This window comes from Oryx dammah, unplaced genomic scaffold (genome assembly GCF_014754425.2).
Source record: "Oryx dammah isolate SB20612 unplaced genomic scaffold, SCBI_Odam_1.1 HiC_scaffold_5, whole genome shotgun sequence".
Lineage (NCBI taxonomy): Eukaryota > Metazoa > Chordata > Mammalia > Artiodactyla > Bovidae > Oryx > Oryx dammah.
In genome coordinates this window covers 26,415,789-26,438,769 of record NW_024070189.1, presented here as the reverse complement: position 1 = coordinate 26,438,769, position 22,981 = coordinate 26,415,789, and the positions used below count along the sequence as shown (strand labels likewise).

At 36.7% G+C, this 22,981-nt stretch overlaps 1 protein-coding gene across 2 annotated transcripts in view; it reads right to left on the bottom strand.

The window, feature by feature from the left end:
• EDIL3 (EGF like repeats and discoidin domains 3) overlaps nt 1–22,981 on the bottom strand; it is a 467,856-nt gene that overhangs the window by 167,329 nt on the left and 277,546 nt on the right. For both annotated transcript variants that reach the window (XM_040239416.1, XM_040239417.1), the window contains one exon: nt 15,629–15,810. In XM_040239416.1, the coding sequence (XP_040095350.1) occupies nt 15,629–15,810 (182 nt within the window). The remainder of the gene's footprint in view (nt 1–15,628; nt 15,811–22,981) is intronic.

The window sequence follows — 22,981 nt, the reverse complement described above, 5'->3', positions numbered from 1 at the left end:
GCCATTTCCTTCTCCAATGCATGAAAGTGAAACATGAAAGTGAAGTTGCTCAGTCGTGTCCGACTCTTTGTGACCCCATGGACTGCAGCCCACCAGGCTCCTCTGTCCATGGGATTTTCCAGGCAAGAGTACTGGAGTGGGGTGCCATTGCCTTCTCTGACTTTAAGTATAGTCTTAGCTAAATCTGAGAATTCCCTGATACTCATATCCTTATCCAGGACGGTGAAGGGTTGGCAGGGAGAGAATACATTATTCCTCGTGTTCTTTTCTTTCTTATTTAAGAGTGTTGTTGTTACACACAATCACCAACTGTGTCAACAGAAGAGTTTCTGAGTTTTGCTATGAGAAAACCTGATACTTTTCTATTCATGAAGATATTATTGGTTGTGGCAGTAAGTGCCCTGATATTTAAAATGTGGACATGGGATCAATTAAACATTAAGACAGAAACAAATATCACATAATAAAAACTTAAAGGGTACTTCTGGGGAGCCGAATAGTATGATACTCTTTATTTTCATGTAGTGAAGGAAAAAAATCTAAGCAAACATATGCTGCAGCTAACAGAGTGGCCAATTTTCTAGGATATTATTGTCTAGCATTGGGTGATATGAATGAATTAACCAGAAAGAGAAATCAGAGGGCTAAACAGAAAGAGTCGAAATCCCTAGGACACAGATGCAGCAGCCATCACCAAATAATAACTTAGTGTTCTATGCTTCTTGTGTTATTCTGGCTTTATTTTAATCTAAATAAGTACAATCTTCCATCTGTGTTTCAAAAATAAAATTAAATAATTTTAGAAATTAAACTTCATTGTCACCATGGAATATGTCAGCAAATGTTCTAAACAGTAACCAAACAGACTTACCGTTTCATGGCTTTTTTGAGAACTTAACTTCAAGATTCAAAAACTCTGTTTAAACAGACAAACCAAACAGTGCTTGGCTATTTTTCCTTATTATTAAATAGTTACTCCAGACCTGGAGGTGGCTTCTAGGAATGTTATTACCTGAAATAACCAGATTATCTAATTTCAGACATGCTGAAAGCAAGTGTTTCATATTGAGTCCAAAATCAGACTCACATTGGCAATATTCCATAGTATCTTAAAGTGCTGCCTGATACAAAAGATTCATTGCACTCTATAATGTCTCCTAGAAGAAGAAGCAAGTAATGTGTTTTAATCCTGCCACCTGTTTCTATACTTCTGTAGGAAGGATTCATTTGTAATTTGCATTGCAGTTTTATGAAAATTATGGGCACCACAGTTAAATATCTAATTATTTTAAAATAAGGGACTTCCCTGGTGGCTCAGACCGTAAAGAATCTCCCTGCAATGCGCAAGACCTGGGTTCGATCCCTGGGTTGGGAAGATCTCCTGGAGGAGGGCATGGCAACCCACTCCAGTATTCTTGCCTGGAGAATACCCATGGACAGAGGAGCCTGGCAGGCTACAGTCCATCAGGTCACAAAGAGTTGGACACCACAGAGCGACCAAGCACATTTTTAATTGAAATATGAAAGATAAAATGCTCAAAGCTATTTGGACACTGTGAATCCTTTTATGAGCAAACAAATCCTGAAATTTGAACTCAGCTTTTCCACAGCAACTGACATCCGGGACTGAACTTATTGAACCTGGACCTCTTATTAGGTTTTGGGAGAAAGACAGCAATACGGGAACACAGGAAAGCTAGGAGATAAAGAGCAGCAAAAGCCTGCAACTGGGAGCCCTGTGTGGTGTGTCTTTAATATATGCAGACAGGTCCCTCCTTTCTAGGTGATGACCAGTGATAAGAACTGCTATGACTCAAAACTTTCTGCCTCCACTAAGGGATATCAGAAGGAACAATAAGAACTCTTGTTTCTTTCGGGTGGGAGAAGCTCATTGGACTTAAGACGTTTGTCTTCTGAAAACCCATGCTAGAAAGCTGGTTGTGCCACAGAACTTCCTAACATGACCTTATGCAAGGTTTTTAACCATTCCAAAACAGAATTTCTTTATCCATACAATGGTAAAGAGATGCTATCCAAGTCACAGTGTTGACTGAGTATTAAAGGTGATGTGGACTGTTAGGTGCCTAGCATCTTTAGGGATTCTATGATTGTCTGCTATCATTACCATTCTTTCCAGGAAAGAACAAAGCTGAATTTCTCATTTGCAAACATAGGAAAACAACAAAAAGAAGAAAATGATTCTTTACTTCACACTGATCAGGTGTATTAGACTTCATTTCCTTAACTTCTACTTTTCAAAGTGCTTTTACACATGTTATACTATTTCTTTGCTTTTTTTTTTTTTTTTAAATCTGCCCTAAGAAATAAAGTGGATAATTCTGGTCTTCTATACAGGTCAATGAGAAAGATGATGGGGGAATTTTGGTCACCTCTGCTTCCTGAGAAGGAGAAGAACACAAAAAGAGCAAAGGCAAACACAGAAAAAATTCTGCTCCCCACACAACACTCTTGTCCAATATCAACTCCTTGATAAAGTAGAAAGGTAATACTTCTACATGTTTTCAAAGAAACACAGATCTGCCATTATCTAAAAAAATTCTACACAGCAAAATATTAAAATATTTGAAATTTAGGAGGAAAAAAATAGAATATATTTCAATATTTTAAAATGATAATTTTGCTGAATAGATGTTGGCAATTAAAAAATCTTCAAAAAATGTAATGACTATATCATTTGGAAACTTTTATTTCCTCTTCCTCTAACTAAATACTATAATTCAACTTGATCTAACATTTTCAAAACTTTGAAGAATAAATTACTTTTAAATTGAAGATATCATTCTTTTATTTTTGTGCTTCCATTAGAGTGTGACATGAATTAAGAAAATAAGTAACTTTTAATGGCCAAGAGCTATACATACTAATTACTGACCAAATTTCTTCATACAAAATTATATCCACAACTCTAGGTTTACAGTTAATTTTATAACCCATTATTCTAAGATTCATATGATTTTAAAACTGATATAAAATTTCTGATAATGAAATACTATAATTATGTTATTAGGACATTCAAAATTAGGCACACTATGTTGCACTTGATTTTTTGTGTGTGTGTGTGTGTCTTGAACTGTAGACTTTCTCCAATCTTAGATCACTTCTTTGTTTTCAAACCTTCAGCATTTCATCCCTTACCACCAAATTAAACAGGCACATTTTTCACTCTGGCATGCATTAATTCCTACCAGGTCATTGCAACTATATTTTCAACTGCACTTCTAATTACTTAATAGATTTAATTTGTCCCATATGTCTATAATTTATAAATATGATGATAGAGATAGTGGAATATGGAAAGACAGAAAAGCTATTTGCACATGTAATCTAAAGAGGAAAAAATACAGTTGACTGTAATTCAAAGTAGAAGGTTTCAAATAATAATGGAAGAAAAGCCTTGTCATGGACATAAAGAAAATATCAATTAATAGTGACTGGAAACAGAAAATTAGGGTCTAGAAAGGTCAAGTGACCTGCCCAAGGCCATATGCCGGGATTGAATGGTCATCTCAGACTCAGAGGAAAGCAAGTGAGACGGTGGTGCACCACTAAACTTCTGAGAGTCTGGTGAGGCTGGCTAAAAAGGTAATTTTTCTGTTGCCATGTCTGTCTATATGGAAGGCCTCTTCCATCTATTGGAGCAGTCTGAAATCTTACCTGGTCTTTGAGTCTCATCATAAATATCTTCCTTTGCACTGACACATAATACTTAAAAATTATTATTGAGACACTAATATATTCTGCCTTGGAACTGATATTAAATATGTCATTTGCAGACTCATATTAAGTACAATTCATTTCAGGTGTGAGTGACAAAAAGCCAAAATTAATAGTGGCTTAAATGAAAAAGAACTTGGCTTCTCCCTTGTGTAAACACGTGATGAGGCAGAAGGGGCAGACATAGCATGGCCCTGGAGGGCCTTTGTCCTGTTGCCACCAGATATAACCCTGATCTCATGATCCAAGATGGCAGCCTCTGAGTTCCTGGCAGCGGGATGCAGGAAGAGATGAAGAGATGAAGGGGGCACGTGGGCACAGTCTCTCAAGGAAGATTCACGAAAACCACCATGTGATACATCTACTGATATGCCGTAAGCCATTTTTTAATCACATGGCCACATTGAGTGGAAAAGGAAGTTGGGAAATATAGCCTAAAGACTATATTTTTATATAGAATATACAGAATATTACACTGAATAAGATAATCTTATACAGAATAAGACTATATTCTGAGGTAAAATATGCTTATTAGCTAGTTATTCTCTTGCTATGGAAGCAAGTGAATAGGATGTTGTGAGACAACTAAAAGTCTTGGCTACAACTTTAAATAAAGGAGTGTGAAATGTACACTTACTAATCACTTGCTATATGGTCAATATGTGACAAGATTCATCATATAATACAACAATCCTAAAAGCTACTCTATTTTTGTTTCCATTTTATATATAAAGAAGTTGTATCTTACAGTGGGTAAGTAATTTTGCCCAGAGTGACAGTAGCCAGTTAAATCTAGAACTGCTGATCTTGAACACCATATTCCTTTACCACAGAAAAAGACTCTTATGCAAATGTGTTTTGTTTTACTATAAGATATTATGGAAGAACCCAAATAAACGTTTTGGCGAACCCAATATTAGATTTACAGGTAATGTGCCTTATCTTCACTTACTTGTTAATTCATTTTATAAATATTTATTGAGCAAATAAAAACTATTCTAGGTCTTGGGGATACCAAAAGAATTATGATAGCAATTTTATCTTATTTATTAAAGGTTTAGTCACTGGGATTGGTAAGAATACAAAGTGCCCCTATCCTCATGGTGCTTACCTAATAAAATAGCCTCCTGTATAGTCTTTAATTATAAGCAGAAACCAAAAAAGAATAAGAAGTTGTAAGAACATAGATTAGGAGAACAAAATCTAGGCTGGGGTGAAGAGCTGAGTCAGGGAAGGCTTCCTTGAGAAAGTTGCCTCCGGAAGAGCAACTGACATATGTGAAATGCTCCATGTATATACTGAATTGATCAATTTATTAATGAGAAGGGAGATCAGTTCAGAAGATATCTTTTCTAAGCCTGGGAAACAGAGAGAGGACCCTTATAAGTACCCATGTGGCTATAACTCAGAGTTGATTCTCCCACTTCCCAGAGCACATGGTTGATTTCAATTTCTTGTTGCATTAAATCAAACAGCTTTGTTTCCCCTCTCAAATGTCCATGCAATGAAGTAAAAATTTTCAGCATAAGATCACCTAACACGTGTTATTTACTTAAAAAAGCACCACATAGGATCAGAAAACCTGTCTATTGCTCACATGGTTTTCTGAAAATAGGAGTTGCTCAATAAATATTGATTCATCGATAGCAAATTCAAAACTAAGGAAAGCATTCTAAAAAATTTGTAACAGTACTCTTCTTTCAACGTTTACATACATCTTTTCAAATTTGGGTTAATGCTTCTAAGAAAAACGCAGTTAAGACCCACCAGCAATATCACAATGTTTTACTTGTTGTTTTGTTTGCAAGATAATCACTTTTCAGTTTAAGAGCTTCTTGAAAGCTACCCTTATGGAAAAATACTGGCTTAGGTTGGGCACCTGCTGGGAAAACTAAGATAGAAAAATTTGCATCTGCATTTGAAACTCAGCCCTCTCTCTCAGCAGTGCTAACGATAGTGCTAACGATAGTAACTAAGGTGACTGAACTTAACATTGCTTTTTTCTTTAATCTGAAGAATGAAAACATAGCCTATTATTATGAACTGAGAGAAAAATACTTCAGATATATTGAAACATTAAATACATCATATAAACAAGAAATCTGAGAGCCCATTTGCAGGGAACAAAAGGAAAACTGTTATTTTTTTTTTTCAAGAGCCAAAATCACAACAAAATAAAATAACCCATGGGAAATAGATGGGGAAACAGTGGTAACAGTGTCAGACTGTATTTTTTTGGGTTCCAAAATCACTGCAGATGGTGATTGCAGCCATGAAATTAAAAGACACTTACTCCTTGGAAGATAAGTTATGACCAACTTAGATAGCATATTAAAAAGCAGAGACATTACTTTGCCAACAAAGGTCCGTCTAGTCAAGGCTATGGTTTTTCCAGTGTTATGTATGGATGTGAGAGTTGGACTGTGAAGAAGGCTGAGTGCCGAAGAATTGATGCTTTTGAACTGTGATGTTGGAGAAGACTCTTGAGAGTCCCTTGGACTGCAAGGAGATCCAACAAGTCCATTCTAAAGGAGATCAGTCCTGGGTGTTCTTTGGAAGGAATGATGCTAAAGCTGAAACTCCAGTACTTTGGCCATCTCATGTGAAGAGTTGACTCATTGGAAAAGACTCTGATGCTGGGAGGGATTGGGGGTAGGAGGAGAAGGGGACGACAGAGGATGAGATGGCTGGATGGCATTACCGACTCGATGGATGTGAGTCTGAGTGAACTCCGGGAGTTGGTGATGGGCAGGGAGGCCTGGCATGCTGCAATTCATGGGGTCGCAAAGAGTTGGACTTGACTGGGCGACTGAACTGAACTGATACTAAGTATATGGTGTGGACTTCCCTGATGGTTCAGCGGGTAAAGAATCTGCCTGCAATGAAGGAGAAACAGGAGACTCAGGTTCGATTCCTGAGTCGGGAAGATCCCCTGGAGGAGGAAATGGCAATCCACTCCAGTATTCTTGCCTGGAGAATTCCATGGACAGAGGAGCCTGGCAAGCTTCAGCCCAAAGAGTTGGACACAACTTACTGTGCACACAAGCTTACTAAGTATAACAATTTTAGGCTGAAACAGCCAGTGTTTTAATTAAATATATCAATTTTGGGGAAAACAACAGCAGCCACAGCAATATTGAAAACAAATTCATGGATAAAATGTAACCAACATACACAGTACAAAAAATGAAATGTCCTGAAAAAGGTGTTAATGTAGAATGGATACACTTATTTCCAAGCTCAAAGTTCAGTTCTTTGCTTCCTCAGGGTGCAGTGGTGTTCCCAAGTAAGCTATGGGCTTATAAACTGTTTTGATGGAAACGGAAATAGGAGAGCAAGGCACCCTTACCTCTGTTGGAGGACACTCTCTTAGAGGTCTCCTCTGTTCCCTCAAATATATATTGCAACTCCCCATGGATACCACCTAACCTCCCATTCCAGCAGGCCGGGCCTTGCAACTCAAAGTAGTCAGTGGTAAAAAGGAAGACGTTCACACAGTGGTGGTGTCCATTTGATCTACTTCTATTCTCTATATAGAGCAAACACTTTTCCAACTTCACGCTGGACATTTACTTTCTCAAGGCAAATCACCCAAAATACATCCAGCATTTTCTATGCACAACTTCTATATTTCTGTTCATGGTACCAAAATCATGCTCAAGCTCAAAACCCTGGAATTTAATTTTTCATACTTTTTTCCTTCCCCTCCTCCCATAACAATCAATTGTCAATGATGCAATGATGCACCCTCAACCCTCTTACAATCTGATATTATTTTTATTTCAATAGCCGCCAGTCTCATTCAAGTTCTTCTCTGGGGAGTTAGCCATAAAAGCCTCTTCACTGGTGTGCCTGCTCTTAGACTTGCCTCTGTGTTAAATATAACATTTATTCTGGCTGAAAACCCTTCAGTAACCATCTTAAATGTCTCCTTCATCTAACATTGATGTAGTTCACATTCTGGTATCTCCTTAGCATTGCAGACTTTTATCCTTTCATTCCATACCTCCCTCCCTCCTTCTCTCCTGCTGCCAGCTCCATCCCCAATATATACCTATCTTTTCAGTATAGTAAACCAGTCCCTGTAGTATCCTGAGTTCCCTTCATCTCCCTTGTGACTATATTCATTCTATTTCATCCATCTGAAATAACCTCTTTAATGTTATCCTCAAAAATGGTGAATATGCTAAATACACCTTCAATAATTAAGATGTAAATGGCTTTTTGATGTTTTTATTATACTCTGGTTGAATAGAAAATAAGTATTTTTTCCTTAAAGACTCCTAAGACCCAGCTGAGGATTTAAAAATAAAACATTTAAAGCCTGATCTTCCAGGGATGTGGCTATTTTATGGTCCTTTTACTATTTAATTATGACTTAATTATTGAAGGTCTCCTGTCATAGGCAAAAATCCTTTGAAAACAATTAAGCATTACTATTTCCAGTTCATGGAGGAATGGGGATTCCACTTAACACAGACAACTGATACAGGCAGGTTAATAATAAAATATCACCAAAGCAGCTTAAGTAGTTAGGTCTTAGAATTGGGATGTGTTGATGCCATCCATTACTTTAAAATATCCCACACTATTGTCTCATTTGGAAGAGCAACATGCTATTCTCCAACATCTTGATTTATTTAATTGATTTGCTTCTAATAGTGAAAGGGGTACATCCAAGGATACATGTGTTTCTCCTGCCAGACTGGGAGCTCCATCAGGGTAGCAATTATTACTCTTCCCCTAAGATCACCAATATCACAGTCCACCTGAAGTGTCTGCTCATTAAGTAATCCCCTGGGTCTAACTCTGACCTATTAATTCAGAAACTCTAAGGATGGGGACCGTATTTTTTAAAAAAAATCTCTCAGGTAATTTATAAGTAGTTGAAGTTTGAAAACCACTGCCTTAGGCTAGAGGACAACTTCTTGCTTATAGGAAGATTATAAATGTTATAAAATACAATAGCTACTTTATAGAGTCTTAAGAAAATCCAAGATTCTCCCATACCCACTACCAGTGCCCACTGTCCACCTCCAAAAAAAAAAAAAAAGGAAAAGAGCACTTTCAAGAGCTTTCAAAGTAAGAACAGTACCGAGGTTAGGATAGTTTAGCTCTGACCTCACTCACAAGCTGCCTGCATTTAAATCCCAACTAGGCAATTTACTAGATTAATCATTTTGGGTAATGTACCTTTCCGAGCCTAGATTTCCCTATCTGACTAATGGGGATAATAACAATACGAATTGCGTGGAATTATGGACCCAACTCCCATGCGAAGTTGAAACAGCACATATTGCTAGCTCTCAGATTAAAGTTAATACATAATGGTGTGGATAGTGAACTCAGCTGGACTAAGTAAAAGTGAACAGAGTAACTTTTTCTGCACTTAAATCTAACCACATTCAGTTAAACCACCATCAAATTCCACAGGTTGAAATGGTTTCAAATTAATTACTGTCTCAAGAAAAAGAAAAGCTTTCAGAATTAGGCCAGGTGGCTTGGTACTTGGTCACATTTTCAACACAAGGAGGTTTTCAGTGAGGCCTTGGGGAAGAACAAATTTGTTCAGTGTCTGCTGTGGAAATAAGGGATTCCTTCAGCTCAATCCAAATAGTAACCCCATGAGTTCCCAGACGATAAACATAATGAGACAATCACACCTTTAGCTCAGAATCTCACTTTTCCCCTTGCTTCTCTGCATTTCCCACCCCCGAGGACTCAGGACAGACTGCCAGCAGACCTTCAATGCCCTTGCAGGAGGAGCTGCTGCCTTCCTTTCAGGATGAATTGTTGCCTTGGAGGCAGTAGCTGATGCTGATTCCTAAGCAAAATTTCCCACGGGCAGGTGTCATAAGCAGGTTTAACACCTCTGGTTGAAGTCGGATTCACATTCACAGCAGACTCGTTCATGAGTGCGTGTAGCAATAACTGAGAAAAGTTACAAGAAACTCTAAAAGACAATAGGAACTCAGAATGTTGTCTCCTTTAGTCCTAAATGTCAGAAATTGAGATATATAGTCCAGAGGCTGCCCAGATGGTCATGTGAAGAGATTAGAAGAAGGAACCAGAGTAAGTTTGCCATGAAGGTGATCAGGTAGACTGGAAAGCCAATTAAAGAGAGATTAAACTTTGAATGTTTTGTTTTTTCTATGACAAGAGCAAGTTATTTTCAATCAATTCAGATGATTTCCATTTTAATCTACCAGTATCATAAACTAAAAAATCACTCTGGTAACATTCATGAGACAACAGGAACTAAATGAACCATCTTAACCTTTGTAATATAGAAGGTAAGTTGGAAATGTTTTCCTTATACCAAAAATGTAGAGCAAGTATATATCATGAAAAAGTATTTTATACAAGAGTAGTTTACTGAATTATCTACTAAGATTTTATCAGATGCTAAAAATTGTGTTAAAACAACTCCCTATAACTCTTCATATTCTATATTTTATGAATAATCGTAATAGATTTAGTTGTTTTTTTTCTGACAATTCAGATAAGGGTGAAAATGACATAGCATAAGTTAGGGAAATAGTAATAGTTTAAATGTTTTTCTGTGGTCAATTAATCTTAGAGAGAGAGGATATGGCTATTTTAACAACAGTGATGTCTAAAGTTTCAAACTCTATGGTGCAATTATAGCAAACATTTTGCAAGAAGCTAAACAAACATTTAATTTGTAACATTTCAGGAACAAACCATAAACAGGATAGGAGAACATGAAAATTCTGGTGTTTGGTACTCAGAGTTTAATTAGCAGCCTTTCTGGTAAACACCTTACAAATATTACCCCCGCCCATTTAAAGTTACATATAAAAGGGGTTTGCTGTGATTACAGAGGAAAGAATGGGCCACTGCGATTACAGGAAGCTTGATTCCTCTGCTGTCCAGATGGGTGAGGGATTTCTTAAACTGTAGAGAGATACAGTACACTCTGCACCAGTGCGATCATGCTCAGAAGACATAATTCACATTTAAGTACACAATAGCTAAACACAGTGAGCTAGGTCCTTTGGACATTCCCCGTACCACTCAGTGCAGTTTAATTACCATGTGAAAACAACCACTCTCTCTCTCCCATCTATTCTGTTCAATAGTCTCTATTCTTCTATAAATCAATTGTCTTTATCTATCCATCCAATATAGTTTTTTTTTAAAAATCAAGGTGTGATGAAATAAACTTAAATTAGGTATAATACTAACTCTCACTATGATTGTAATGTATACTTATCAGGGTGGGAGAAAAGGACAGTGTAGTCACCTCTGGCTTTAGAGATAAAAAACAGGAATTCTAGGAATCACTTTATAGACAAGGCAGTAAAGGAGTTGAATCTAAAGAAGACTGGTAGATGGTCAATAGAAGAACCAAGAAGTCTATGTGCCTAATCACAGAAGCATCAAACAGCCAGGTAAAGCTGAGCAACAGCAAGAAATCCAGGTCAATGAGGTCTTGGGTGCTGAAAGAGAGGGAGCAGCTTAGAAGAAAGAGAATCTGATGCAGCTTCTTTTATATTAGAGAACAATTTCTACCTGGTTAGTCATCTATTCCATACTTCAGAGAATCTGGAATTAAAATTCACATCACATTCTTTAAAACAAATAAACAAGCAATATGCATTACTATAAGTATAAATGAGGTAAATGACCAAATAATTACTGTATTATTTTTCAGTATAGATAAGTCCTTTTTACATAATGCTAAGTGCCTTTTTGTTTTTAAAAATTAAAAGTTAACATTAAAAAAAAACACATACAACTATGTGTGGAAGCTCACTTCTAATAAACAACTTAAGGAAAGTAGTAATTTTCCGTATAGGATTACTGTTTTTTTAAAGAAAGATGATTAGAAGCAATATATGAATGTCTAGATGTAACTAACCTTATAGAGACATATAGTATGGATGAGAGTGTATCTGAGAACATAGCTTTTTTTCCCAGGAAAAACAGGATAAAGACTTTTTACTTAATGAAGAAGTAGTAAAGACATGCTAGATTCTGTGTAATTTAGGTTCTATAACTAGAAAACATCCTGAAAATGAAAAAAAAATTTTTTTACTTCTTAAATTCTGTGATTCTAAAACTGGTTTTTGTGTCTCAAGGAGCTCCAGGTGCCTATAAGTACCAAAAAAAGTCTTTACACACATTATATATAGACTTTGTAAAGGAAATAGATAATTACTCTATTTTTTGCAGCATTTGTGAATCTGGTTCACAAAGTTTTAAAAAATCCCCACTGCGTACGCAATTCATATTCTCAAAATGTGAATTTGTAACATAACCTGTGTTCACATAAGTCTGTTAGGCCCATGTATTCCATATTATTATTTTGTTTAAAATGTAAAAGGCAGATGGTCTTGCTTTTGGGTACTTAAAATTTTCTAACAGAGAAGAATCTAATAGTCATTTAGGGACATTAACTTTTGAAAATACTTTAAAACTTTATGACTAATGAAAAATGACTACTGATGAATTGCTGCAAAGGTGGGATAAACTTCTGACTAGAATATACAAGATGGTTCTGCCTCCTTCTAGTTTAGAAACTTTTTGTGGGTCACATAATTCCTACTACATTTCCTCATTTTTACTCACTGTTCTTTCCTCTCCTCCACCTCTACAGTTTATCACTGCTTGCAGTTTCAAAAACAAAGTGCCCAGATCATCAAGCAAAAGTGTCCTTTGCATTTTATTTATTTTTAACATCTCGTGCAGTACAAATTGATAAACTGATAAGATACGTTTTTACGGTGCGGTCTGAGGATGACCTTCAATAAATGGGACTATGGGACAATCCAGAAGTTTCTGTTTTCATCCAGTGACCCATGTGATTCCTGTGCCCACTGAAGTTTGAGAAATAACTACCCTCTACCAAGCTCTGTGGCATACAGAAAAGGAACATATTAAGATCATATTCACATTTTCTAAGGGGTAATGAATTACTTAAAATAGAGATCAACATCTATTTTTTTCAGTGATTAAATAGTAGCACTGAAACAATTACTATTAAATTAACTTTCAAAGGAAAATTATGGCTTTTCCTTAGTATGTCTGTACATGTTAAGTCACTTCAGTCATGTTTGATTCCTTGCAAGCCTATGAACTACAGTAGCGTACCAGGCTCCTCTGTCCATGGAATTTCCCAGGCTAGAATACTGGAGTGGGTTGCCATGCCCTCCTCCAGAGGATCTTCCCAACCCAGGGACTAAAGCTGGGTCTCCTGCTTTGGCAGGCAGGTTCATTACTGCCAGTGCCACCTGGGAAGCCCTTTCCTTGGTATAGCCATCAAATAGATCAGCATGTAATAATATAGCCATGCAATACATATTTAATGGGAATTTCCTCTTGTATTCTATAAATACACTAAGCTAGTTTTTAGCTTAACAAAAGGTCTATTAAAAATAGACTCTCGATATAATAAAATATTACGGCTCAAATAAAATGGTTAGCAGATGATGTAGCACCAGGCTACACATGTTGCATTATTATGTTTACTCTATTTACTTTCCTATATCTTAGATACAGAGCATTGTGAAGGCAAGTGGTATTGTTTTTCCAGTGCCCAGTGAAAAATAGACCACAGAGCAGACATTCATTTAGTAAATGTCTGGTGAGTGGATGAATAAATAAATGACTGAAAATCCAATATGTGTGCATCCCAGAAAGAACATATACAAACAAATATCACTTTAGAAATTAAAAGAAGAAAACAATAAAACATATTTTACTACATGTATCTGTAAAAAAAGAAAAGGAAAATAATAGGAATGGAAAATATTTATCTTTTAAAATAATAATCATCCTGACTAATCTGATTCAATAAGCAAAGTTCCCAGAGGTTTGCTGCTGCTGCTGCCGCCAAGTTGCTTCAGTCGTGTCCGACTCTGTGCGACCCCATAGACTGCAGCCCACCAGGCTCCCCGTCCCTGGGATTCTCCAGGCAAGAACACTGGAGTGGGTTGCCATTTCCTTCTCCAATGCAGGAAAGTGAAAAGTGAAAGTGAAGTCGCTCAGTCGTGTCCGACTCTTAGCGACCCCGTGGACTGCAGCCCACTAGGCTCCTCCGTCCATGGGATTTTCCAGGCAAGAGTACTGAAGTGGGGTGCCATTGCCCTCTCCATCCCAGAGGTTTAGATAAGCTTTTAATTTTTGCATAATACAAGGCATATTTCTATAATTGTGTAGAGTTATTATTTCTAACATATCAGCCAAAAGGGAAATTGATATTTCAGGATGCTAATGAATGAGTTAATGTTTAAGATGGTGGTTATTTATAACTTGGGGAAAAAAATCTAGGTGAGGAAATAAAGGTCAGAAAAACTTGAAAAGAAAAACAAAAAGATTTCTGTTTAACTGTATTTACTGAACTCCTAAAATTCAGAACCAATTATGAACATTGAGGTAATATCCATAATTGCATACTGAGTGTGTAAATTTAAAAATGGCAATTTTAATTTTCATTTCCTGAGGATAAGGGAGAAAATGAAATTGAATACTAATTAGTATATGTGTCTTATACACCTAAAAGATTAGGGGAATATTGTGCTCATTATAAGTAAGTTTAAGCAAAGTACTCAAATGCTTCATTTGAACAACTGAATATAAATAAAAGAATACAGTGACAAGGGAAATTAATAATGCTCAAAGAAAATCTGTAATGATTACATTTCCTGTATCCTCTTAGATATGGTTGTTCTTTAAGAAAAGAGACATTTTTCTTTGGAAAAATAACTTAGAAAATGAGGTGTTATTAAAGACTATAATAATTCTCTCAACACAATAATGAAATATGTATTGAAAAGCAATAGTGAGTTTTCAGTTTTCCTCCATCATATGCAAGATTTCCTTATCTAATATAAACTCTCTTAATTAACTTTTACTGTTTTTATATAAGAGTTCATTATCATCTTCATAGAAAAAGCAAGAGAACTCCAGAAAAACACCCATTTCTGCTTTACTGACTACACCAAAGCCTTTGACTGTCACAACAAACGGTGGAATATTCTTCAAGAGATGGAAATACCAGATGTCCTTACCTGCCTCCTGAGAAATCTGTATGCAGACCAAAAAGCAACAGTTAGAACTGGATATGGAACAACAGAGTGGTTCCAAATTGGGAAAGGAGTACATCAGGGTACACTGGATTTCCTGTCTTTTTAGCACACCTCACTGAATCGTTAAATGTTATTAACACGTGCCACACGAACAGAGGTATAAGCTTTCACAGAAATCATAGTTTGAGGGCCTTTTCTGCCTCCAAATATGTAGTTTTCCTGTCTCACTTCAGTTAAAGGCTCAAAAGGTATTAAGCAGACAATATATAAGACACAGGCATTACTCCCATCCATCAGACCTTTCAGAAATTATTTAATTTCCTGGTATTGCATCATTTTCTCACATTTAAAAACACAGCTGATGATAATAAATGATAGAGTATGAATTGAAACACACCCAGTTATTATAGAGGGTGCTGAAGACATTTGAGATATTATACTCCATTGTATAATTTATATATACACATATGGAACCACTAATAAGACGGAGAAGGAAAGGACACCATGTTCATTCTCCTGAAGTACCAAAAATTGCTACTAGGTGTTAACGCAGTACTAATGGACACATGGTATATGTAAAATCCTCTCTTTGACATGTACCTTCAGAGAGTGATATTTGCAACTCAAGGTCATTTTAACATTTTTAACTCACTTCATTAACTTTCAAAAGGAATATTCACATTTCCCACAGTTTCAGGATTTATAGTCAGTTTGGACTCTAGCTAAATCATCCTTTCTTCTGTGATCATGAAGGAAAGTCACACATTGGACACTCACTATCTTTCTGAAATGACTCTAGCCATTCCTTGGCAGAAATCCTGTCCCATCCCATCTGTTACCTGAATCCACGGCCATCTGTCATTTTCTGCAGCTGTCCAGGCATTTATAAGTCCCTTCTTATTCAGACGTGCATAGTAGGGATACCACTTCTGGAGTCCAAAAAGAGCTCGGTGGGTAGATGAAGCTGTGATTTGCTGATTTGAAATGATTCCCCCTTCAATTCCCAATGGGCCAGAGCATTCTAGGAACAAATTAGACAAAAAATGTGAAGGTATCAGAAATAACATATCCAAATGTGGCTGTTAGATTTGATAGGAAATTTTTAAAAGTGATTTCAACTTGGACCATCATGCCATTCAAGCCCCTCACATTTCACACTTCTTGCTCCTCCCGCCACTCTCTTCTTACTTTGCTGTGAATGTGGCATCTGAACAGACATGTCCCTTCTGCACTGCTATTCTGTCTTATACACTGCCATCCTTTGTTGATCACATCAACAAAAAGTGTAATGTCCTTAGAAGGTCTATCTCGTATTTTGAATTTCCATTAGCACACCTCACAAATCATAATTTGTCAAAAAATATCCATTGGTCCATTATTTCTTGGCTAGGCTACATCTGAGTTTTGTATTAAAATAATTTTCATACTGACTTAGCATTTCTCACTACTATAACTTTTTCAGTTATATTTTTATAATGGCTGGCAGTTATGCTTCCAAAAAAAGGGTGATGTGTAAACCTGTTAAAACATTTTAAACTATTATAATAATAATTTGTGATATGCTATAAGTAACAGGAAATATGTAGATAAATTATTTTTATAGAGTAAGCAGGTAAGCACTCAGACATTATATAGAACAGTATAAATACCACTCAGTAAATCAATATATTAAAATATTTATATTTCTAATTTTAATTCAAAATACACTACTCTATCAATAGGGATTCTGCATATATTTTAGCATTTTTCTTTATTTTTTGTTAAATTTGTAAATTGGAATTCAAGATGCATTTACTAATAAATACTTAAAATACTAAGATTAAAGCATAATATACTCAAAATAATAGGTCCTCAGATACTGAAGGTATTTAGATTTTAAAATCAGAAATAAAAGTAAATTGATGTAAAAATAATATATGTATTCAAAATTTTTTAAATTAAAAAATAAAAATAATATAAGTACTATATATATAATATACATTTGAATTTCTTATTTACTAAAAATTCACCAGACAGTACACTTATTTTTAATTCAGTTTTGAAAATTCAGAATAAGTAACGTTATAATGAAAAGCAATACCTAGTTTTCTTAATTTCAATAACATATACTATACTCAACTTATTGAAAAATTAGGTTTGTATAATAAATATTATGATCCTATTATAAAATATACTATAGTGATAACTAGAATTTTTGAAAATATGAAAGGAATATACTGCTATTATTAAACCTTAGTGCATATAAGTCACAGAGAAGGCAATGGCGACCCACTCCAGTACTCTTGCCTGGAAAATCCCATGGGCAGAGGAGCTTGGTGGGCTGCCGTCTATGGGGTCACACAGAGTTGGACACGACTGAAGCAACTTAGCAGCAGCAGCAGCAGCATATAAGTCAATTTAGTCATTGCTACCAAGGATATTTTAGATTTTAATTACTACTGAAGTCTAACAATTGTTAGTAATTATATGCTTACATTCATATTGAGGATGCAAATATGAAAGGAAGAATTCTGCCACTGGACTATAATATTTTAAAAAGTTACAAGGATGATTCTCACTGGTAACCATTTTTTTTTTCCACTAAGCATAAATGTTTCTTTTTTCTCTTCCAAGCTCAGATAATAAGTAGTTCAAAGGACATTACTTAGAAACATTTTCCCAATGAATTTAAAACCTTTAAACACTTTTTATAAAAATAAAACTTGTGGATAAGTAATCATCTTAATCAGTTGTTATTAGTATATATGACAATATAGCAAAAATTACCATCTTTGTGATAGCTGACAAATTATTCACTTGCTGAGTTAAATTTAGTATAGATATTTTCTAAAGCATTGTATTTAGAACTCTAGCACTTTATAAAGATGCACTATATCACTTGGAAGTCATTTAATTAAGAAGCCATTCATTTTAGAATCGTACCATTAAGAGTCACGGATAATAATCTGATTTTCACATTCCTAAAAAAATAACATTGAAAACTCAAACATTGAGTCTTTGGATTCTTGCTCTGCTTTGCATTTCAAACTTCAAGATCTTTACAGATTTCCTAAAAGCACTAAGTAACTTTCATGATGACACTTTGATTTTAAGCAACTGCAGGAGGCTGGGTTTTTAAGAACGTTGCCATTAAAAAGAGTCTCAAGGATGCTTGTCCTTGATTTGTACAATGTTTGGATGGAAAAGTACAGCAGGCAGGGAGGCCATTTATTGTAGGCCAGTCAGTGGAATGGCAGAGCCAAGGAGTCAGCTTTGATTAATTAAACTGCAAGACAGCCTTAGAAAGAACTCTGTACCATTTAGTTGTTTACTTCTAAAGACCTTATGAGGAATTGGATATCCTCACCGAATTTATAACCATTAAAAAAAATTAGACCTCAAACCACACTATTCAGCATGTCCACTTTGTCAGTCCTCTTAACCTCCCCTTACTAGCAACCGTATCAGCAAACAATGGCTATGAGCTGTTACCTTATCATATTGGCCAAACCCCAATGAGCAATTTAAAAAGATATTTGCATTTATTTACTCTGCCATAGGCTCCCGATTTTGTCATGTCCTCAATAGTCATACATTCAAACAAAATAGAATTAAAAAATATACATTGACATGCTGTATATATACAGTATTTCACAGCTTACAAAATACTTTCTCCTGAGCTATTTCAGTGCTGTGAGGTCAAAACGGATGAATTTTTCTTTTCTCAGCCCTCAAGTCCACAAGTTCTTTTAGAATGAACTTTTGTAACATTTACTTACATACTATACATACTATATGTGGGCCGGACTTACATACTATACATACTATATGTGGGCCGTGACTCTGGTTGGGGGGGGCAGTTCTTGAGCAAAACATGAGTGTGTGAAGTATCAGCTTAATTCCTTAAAAATGAAATGGTCTTCAGTTTTTCTTATTTCAAAAATTGTGGTTATGGTGACACTGAGTCTACCAGTTGTGAGGTAATGAAAGATAAATGGTGTGTTCCCTTTGTGACCATAAATTGTTAGTAATGAGCTTGGTTCCACAAGGTCACTTGCACGTCTCTCCTTAGAGACGAGGCTATCGCAGCCTTTTAGCTCTGTGGAGCAGACACTGAGTCTTACACTGCTGCATTCTCAGATGCTCACAGTAGCTTGGCTTGTACGCAAGAGCTCAGGAAATATGGCTGAATACTGGTACTGGGTGCTTTTATTCCTAGACAGTAACCTAATAAGCAAGTCTCAGTATTACACTTTATTTCACACTGGAAAGTTGTCACAACAGCAGCTTTTTCTTCACTAATCATTTGGACCACAATCAAATGGATGTCATCATAATAAAAGGTTCAAAATCCAATTTCCTTTTGCCTGTGCCATCCACTTCCCCAATGTCCTATTAAATACAACAGTTATAAAAACTAATGAAGAAGTTGCAATTCAGAATGCAAATGATTATACACCTAAGATTAAGTGACCTTAAGCTGTGAACAATAAGATGATTAAAAGAAAGATAACGTGGAGATATATGCTATCACCATCCATAAATGAGGGAAGGACATGAAATCATACTTGATGAAAAATAATATTAGATGAGCATTTTGAAGTTTGAAAAGTGCATCCACATGTGTTTCCTCACATAATCAACATAACAGTTCAAGGAAAAAAGGTTATCACATGCATTTCATAAATGAGGAAACCAGTGAGGAGGGAAAGTAAACTTATAAAAGGTAAGTCTGGAATTTAAGCCAAATGTTCCTGCAGAAACAGAAAATAATATCAATTGATAAAGTGAAGAGTTCAGTAATTCTTTAAAAGCTGATGCTGAATTGTTTTTCTTCTGTTGTTATTTTACATGGGGATGTGTGTACACATACTAGGAATAGAGGATAGGAGAATTAACATGAAGGAATCACGTAGAGTATTACAAGTGGTACTCAGGATATGCTAGAGCTTTCACAAACTGGGGAATATTAAAACAGTAGGCAACAGTCTGTGACAGTGAGTCACAGAAGTAAATATTGAGGCAATATGGTGGTCTGTGTCCCTTTACGGGTGTTAAAAAAAAAATGACCCCCTACCATTATTGATCTATAGATTGCTAATTTGGATAGGTTTACTCAGTCCTGACTAATTCATTGACCTCTTATTATGTGCCCATCTACCCAGCAATATATCTATCTATTCATCCATCCATCCACTCTCCATTCATTAAATTCAATTTTGAAAACTGCATATTAATTAAAGGCCTTCTATATACAGGTACTTTTTCAGGCAGTGGAGATACAAGGATGAACAAGGCAGAAAAAGCCTTAGCTCTTGAGGTTCATATTCTAGTGCAGAGACAAACTCTAAACAAACACTTACATAAACAAGGAAACACCATAAAGTGGTAAGTGAAGGAAAAAAAGGGTGAACCAGGTGGAGGAGTGAGATGATCAACGCCAGGCTTTCTGAGAGATGACATACATCTGATCTCTAAGTGAGAAGCAGGAATTGGCTACTGCACTAGATTTACTGCACTGGTTTTCTGAAGGAGCTTTCAGTCCAGTGGGAGAGACACACATAGAAACAAACAGAGAAACCAAAAAATCAATATAACATGGCAGGTGCTGTGATGTTGGATGTACAGGATTCTCTGGGAGAATGGGAGAGGGAATTATCATCCAGCCTGGGCTTCATGGAATAGAGTAGGGATTAACACAGTGAAGCAGAAAGGGAGGGCAGACAGAGAAATAGGAAAAAACCTGGTATGACTAGGGACGTGAAGGCAGATTAGCATTATTAGAGCAAGATGGGTTGGTGAGAGGTTAAAGGATGGCGTAAAGAAGCAGAGACAGATTATTTTTCTGGAAATCTTGCTGAAAAAAAAAAAACTGATTCTATTAGTGAGGGGAAATTTTTGAAGGATGTTAACTATGGTGATATTGTCACTTAGCATAAATGATTTAAGAGCGGCTACAACTAGGGCCAAGTAGCAAACTACTACTAAGGTCCAGGTGAAAAATGATGCAGGTCTGAAAGAGCAATGGAGAAGAGGAGGAGTTCAAAGCATATTCGGAAATCAAAATCGAGCAACAGTGTTTACAGTGTTGGTCATTCTGTCATGCCCAAATCTTTGCAACCCCATGGACAATAGCCTGCCAAGATCCTCTGTCCATGGGATTTCCCAGGCAAGAATATGGAGTGAGTATCCATTCCCTTTTCCAGGGGATCTTCCTGACCCAGGCATCGAACCTGGGTCTCCTGCACTGCAGGCAGATTCTTGACTGTCTAATTCGATGTAGAATGGAGGAGAAAAATGGAGTTATCTTCGAGGGTGACAGACAGTAAGTAGCAGATAGTCGTTTCCAGTTGAAGGATTGGCTATGTCTGACAAATAACACCTTTAACTCTAATTCCTTCCTTAAAATGTTATCAACAATTATTCTTGCTGCTGGACTGCATTTGAGAGGATCTGTGTTAATCCCACTTGCTATTACTATGCAGAACACCACAGGCTACTTTCACATCAACCAGGCTCCAGGGACAGTTTTGAAAATTGAAAATCTGTTTCTATGCTGAGGCCACACCCAGAACTTGCCTGCCTCACAGCTCATCCATGCGTGTATATCTGCTGTCCCACAAAATGGGGAGCCCCTCATAGACCAGGGTTATATCTCACATGGTATCCAGCAGCAAGCCTCATTCTCAGCAGAAAACTTATCTCAAAATAAATATATAAGGCAAATAAACAGTAATAATTACAGCCAATATTATAACATTTTATTTTTATAATTTACTTATAAATTAAGAACATTTCACCTAGTCTCTCAAGAGTACACCGATATTGAGACCTTTAGAATGTTTAAATGTGAGCAAAGAGGAAGAGCATCTTTTCCATAAAAAAAAAAAAGGACTGACAATCAAGTAGGTTAGTTCTGTTTCTCGACTTATTGCCGCCCAACAACCAGGTATCTCTGAAACTGTCTACTGTTACGCCTTGAGTAGGGTTTTCCCAGGTGGCTCTGTGGTAAAGATGCAGGTTCAATCCCTGGGTCAGAAAGATCCCCTCGAGTAGGAAATACCAACCCACTTCAGCATTCTTGCCTGGAAAATTCCATAGAGAGGGAAGCCTGGTGGGCTGCGGTCCATAGCGTGGCACAGAGTCAGACACAACTGAGCACACACACACACACACACACACACACACACACACACCTACAGTGTGCCAAGTGGCAATTTGATCACTGCCGAATATGGCGGTAGAACATGGCAATCTATGGCTTGTGACCATTAGATCTGTGTTTATGTATCTTTGGTCCTGCGTTTGCTTTCGTCAGATTCAACAATAATCCTAAATTAATGAGTCTGATCAACATCAATGACCAGGGGCTTTTAGATGGCGTTTACATAATCAGTTAAATAATCAGTTTGCCGGAATGGTCTGAGTGGCCTAGAAATGCCTCCTGCCCTGAGGTCCTGCCATTCACACGGACAGGGTGAGTGAGTGATGTCTCCTGGCAGGGGTGCTCAAGCAGCTGGGCCAGCCGGGGCCAAGCCTCATGCGTTCTCCCCAGAGCCACTTTTCCACCTTTGCCAAGTCCACGCGCAAATGAAACCGCTTCAACGTGAAGCCTTTCTCACTCTGCAAACTCATTCTCTGGAGTGTGGTAAAGAATGGTATCTGCATTTTATTGATCTTGCAGCTGACAGGGAAGTCGTACTTCAAGATGTCTCACATCTTGTTCCTGAGTGTGCTGGTTAAGCCTTTCAAATAAGGGGGATGCTTGGCTGCATCCGTAACAGGAACGTACTGCTTTCATTTGCTCTATCTCAATATCCAGACATCTTCAGAATGAAAGGATTTCAAATTAAAGCCATGTTAGAAACAAATCTTTAAACAACTCCAGTCCTCTCCTCCTCTGAGCATCTCATCTTATAGGAGTGTGGATCCTCTGCTGTGCTTAGCATAGCATGATAATTGTGCTGAACAAGAGCGCTGGCGAAGGAATTACTGATGACCTCCAATACTGCGGAAACAGATGCTGATTCAAGCAGAAACTTCTCTCTGTGCCACTTGGACCACAGCCTTTCTTTTATTTCTAGGCTTTGTTCTATCTTGAGAGTTGTCTTGAGACTAGGTTCTAAATTGGTGAGGGAGAGATCAAGGCCACTATTTCTCACTTAGTGGCTCAGGGGTTGAAAGGAACCCTTACAATTTTTGCTTGAGAGTTA